This window comes from Misgurnus anguillicaudatus, unplaced genomic scaffold (genome assembly GCF_027580225.2).
Source record: "Misgurnus anguillicaudatus unplaced genomic scaffold, ASM2758022v2 HiC_scaffold_33, whole genome shotgun sequence".
In the NCBI taxonomy this organism is placed as follows: domain Eukaryota; kingdom Metazoa; phylum Chordata; class Actinopteri; order Cypriniformes; family Cobitidae; genus Misgurnus; species Misgurnus anguillicaudatus.
In genome coordinates this window covers 5,945,531-5,948,116 of record NW_027395283.1, presented here as the reverse complement: position 1 = coordinate 5,948,116, position 2,586 = coordinate 5,945,531, and the positions used below count along the sequence as shown (strand labels likewise).

Here is a 2,586-nt window from a genome sequence, read left to right as displayed (position 1 = left end):
AATTGGACACTTTTTATATTGGCAGAATGTTGGGAACTTTTTTGAGATTGAATGCTGATTTATGTACAACATTAAGAAAATGACTTTTGTTAGAAAATATTCTTCCAAAGTAAGAGTTCAAAATAAACTCATAAAATAATTAAATTAATTGTATTAAAGCAACACAATTGCACTGTTGTGCTTTTCAACCTCATGTGGGAGCCACAAGCCAATCTAACATGGAAAACGTCATGTGATTGTTGTTAGTTTTACTTACTCAAGTTTTTTGATTTCTTTAATCACAAGCTGCAGTCTCACAAGAACTTCATCTAATGTATTTTCATCTCCAATAAATTTATTAAGATTAAGTTCATCGAAATGCTTCTCAGACGTCAACAACACAAAAACTAAAGCTGCCCACTGTGAAGAGGAGAGTTTGGTCTTTCCTACTGATGGAGAGTTCACATAATATTGAATCTCCTTCAGCAGTGAATCATCACCCAGTTCATTCAGACAGTGAATCAGATTGATGGATTTCTCTGGAGACAGATTCTCATTCATCTTCTGTTTAATGTACTTAACAGTTTTCTCTTTCTTGTAGGAGCATCTTCTCATCTGTGTCAGTAGATCCTGTAAGAGAATCTGATTGGACTCCAGTGAAAGACCCAGAAGAAAACGCAGGAAAAGATCCAGATGTCCATTCTTACTCTGTAAAGATTCATCTACAGCTCGATGATGTAACTCAGATAATGACTCTAATGATATATGTTTAATGGCATCAAAAATTTTTGAAAACCAACCTGGTTTAGTACTTTGATTAAACACATTTTTGTTGTTGTTTGTGCAGGAGATGTGAGCATAAAGAGCTGCTAGATGTTCCTGGATGCTGAGATGAACAAAGCAATAAACTTTCCCCTGATACAAACCAAACTCCTCTCTGAAGATCTGAGTAAACAATCCTGAGTACACTGATGCTTCTGCTACATCAATGCCACACTCTCTCAGGTCTTCATCATAGAAGATCAGATTGCCTTTCACAAGCTGCTCAAAAGCCAGTTTCCCCAGTTTGAAGATCATGTCTTCATCTTTTTTCTCATAGTCCTTCTGATGTTTGATGTTTGTCTGAATGATCAGGAAGTGTGTGTACATTTGAGTGAGAGTCTTGGGGATCTCTTTTCTCTCTGCTTCACTCAACATTCTCTCTAGAACAGTGACTGAAATCCAGCAGAAGACTGGGATGTGACACATAATGTAGAGACTCCTGGATGACTTCAGGTGTGAGATGATTTGTTCAGACAGACTCTCATCACTGATTCTCTTCCTGAAGTATTCCTCCTTCTGTGGATCAGTGAAGCCTCGTACCTCTGTGACTCGATCAACACACTCAGAGGGGATGAGATCAGCTGCTGCTGGTCTGGAGGTGATCCAGATGAGAGCAGAGGGAAACAGATTCCCCTTGATGAGGTTTGTCAGCATCACGTCCACTGAGGTTGATTCACTTACATCACACAACCTCACACTGCTGTGAAAATCCAGAGACAGACGACACTCATCCAAACCATCAAAGATGAACAACACTTTATATTCATCACTGAAGATTTCCATTTCTTTTGTTTGTGGGAAGAAAAGATGAAGAAGATGTAAAAGACTGAGTGTTTTGTTCTTCATGAAATTGATCTCTCTGAAAGGAAGTGGAAATATGAGGTGGACGTCCTGATTCTCTTTCTCTTCAGCCCAGTCCAGAATGAACTTCTGTACAGAGACTGTTTTTCCAATGCCAGCGACTCCCTTTGTCAGCACACTTCTGATGTGTTTGTCTTGTTCAGGTAAAGGTTTAAAGATGTCATTACATTTGATTGGTGTCTCCTCTGTTGTTGTTCTTCTGGATTGTGTCTCAATCTGTCTCACCTCATGTTCATTACTGATCTCTCCACTTTCACTCTCTGTGATGTAGAGCTCTGTGTAGATCTCATTCAGTAGTGTTGGGTTTCTCTTATTTGATGTTACCTCATACAAACACTCAAACTTCTTCCTCAGATTTGATCTGAATGTTTTCAGGACTTCAGTAAGATCAGAGTCATGACTGTAAATTAAAATGTATATATCAGAATATTACACAATAACTGTATGATTAAAAATGTACAAAATAAAATGTCACATTTCCATCATAAGACACAGGACATATTAATGGTTTGTATTGTAAAATGTTTCATTTAGGCAAAATAAAATCTACTATTGCACATCTACCACTAAACAAAATAAAATATTGTTTAATCATTCATTCATTTGTCATTATCATTTAACCTTTGTGTGGTGTTCGGGTCTGTGGGACACGTTTTTAATGTTTACATAAAGAAGAATTATGCAATTAATTGTTGTTTCAACCTCAGATTCATTGGCCTTGGCTCATTTTGTATAAAGAACATAAAAAACTAAACAATTTTATAATGAATGTACACTGTGTGTACCCCCTACACATTTATATTACATATGTGGTGTTCGGGGGTAATACGAGGGTAAAAATTGAATGTGCTATGTAACTTAACTCTGTTATCTGGGACTCCTGTGAGTGCGTGAGTGTGTTTGTATATATTTCTGTATATATGT

General features: G+C 37.0%; 1 protein-coding gene across 1 annotated transcript; it reads right to left on the bottom strand.

The window, feature by feature from the left end:
• Positions 1–252: 252 nt before the first annotated feature.
• Positions 253–2,145, bottom strand: LOC129439025 (NLR family CARD domain-containing protein 3). Its single transcript, XM_073865701.1, has 2 exons — positions 2,138–2,145; positions 253–2,062 (listed from the first exon to the last, which is right to left on the bottom strand). Exons 1-2 carry the CDS (start codon positions 2,143–2,145, stop codon positions 253–255), a joined length of 1,818 nt encoding a protein of 605 aa, XP_073721802.1.
• Between the last annotated feature and the right edge of the window lie 441 nt (positions 2,146–2,586).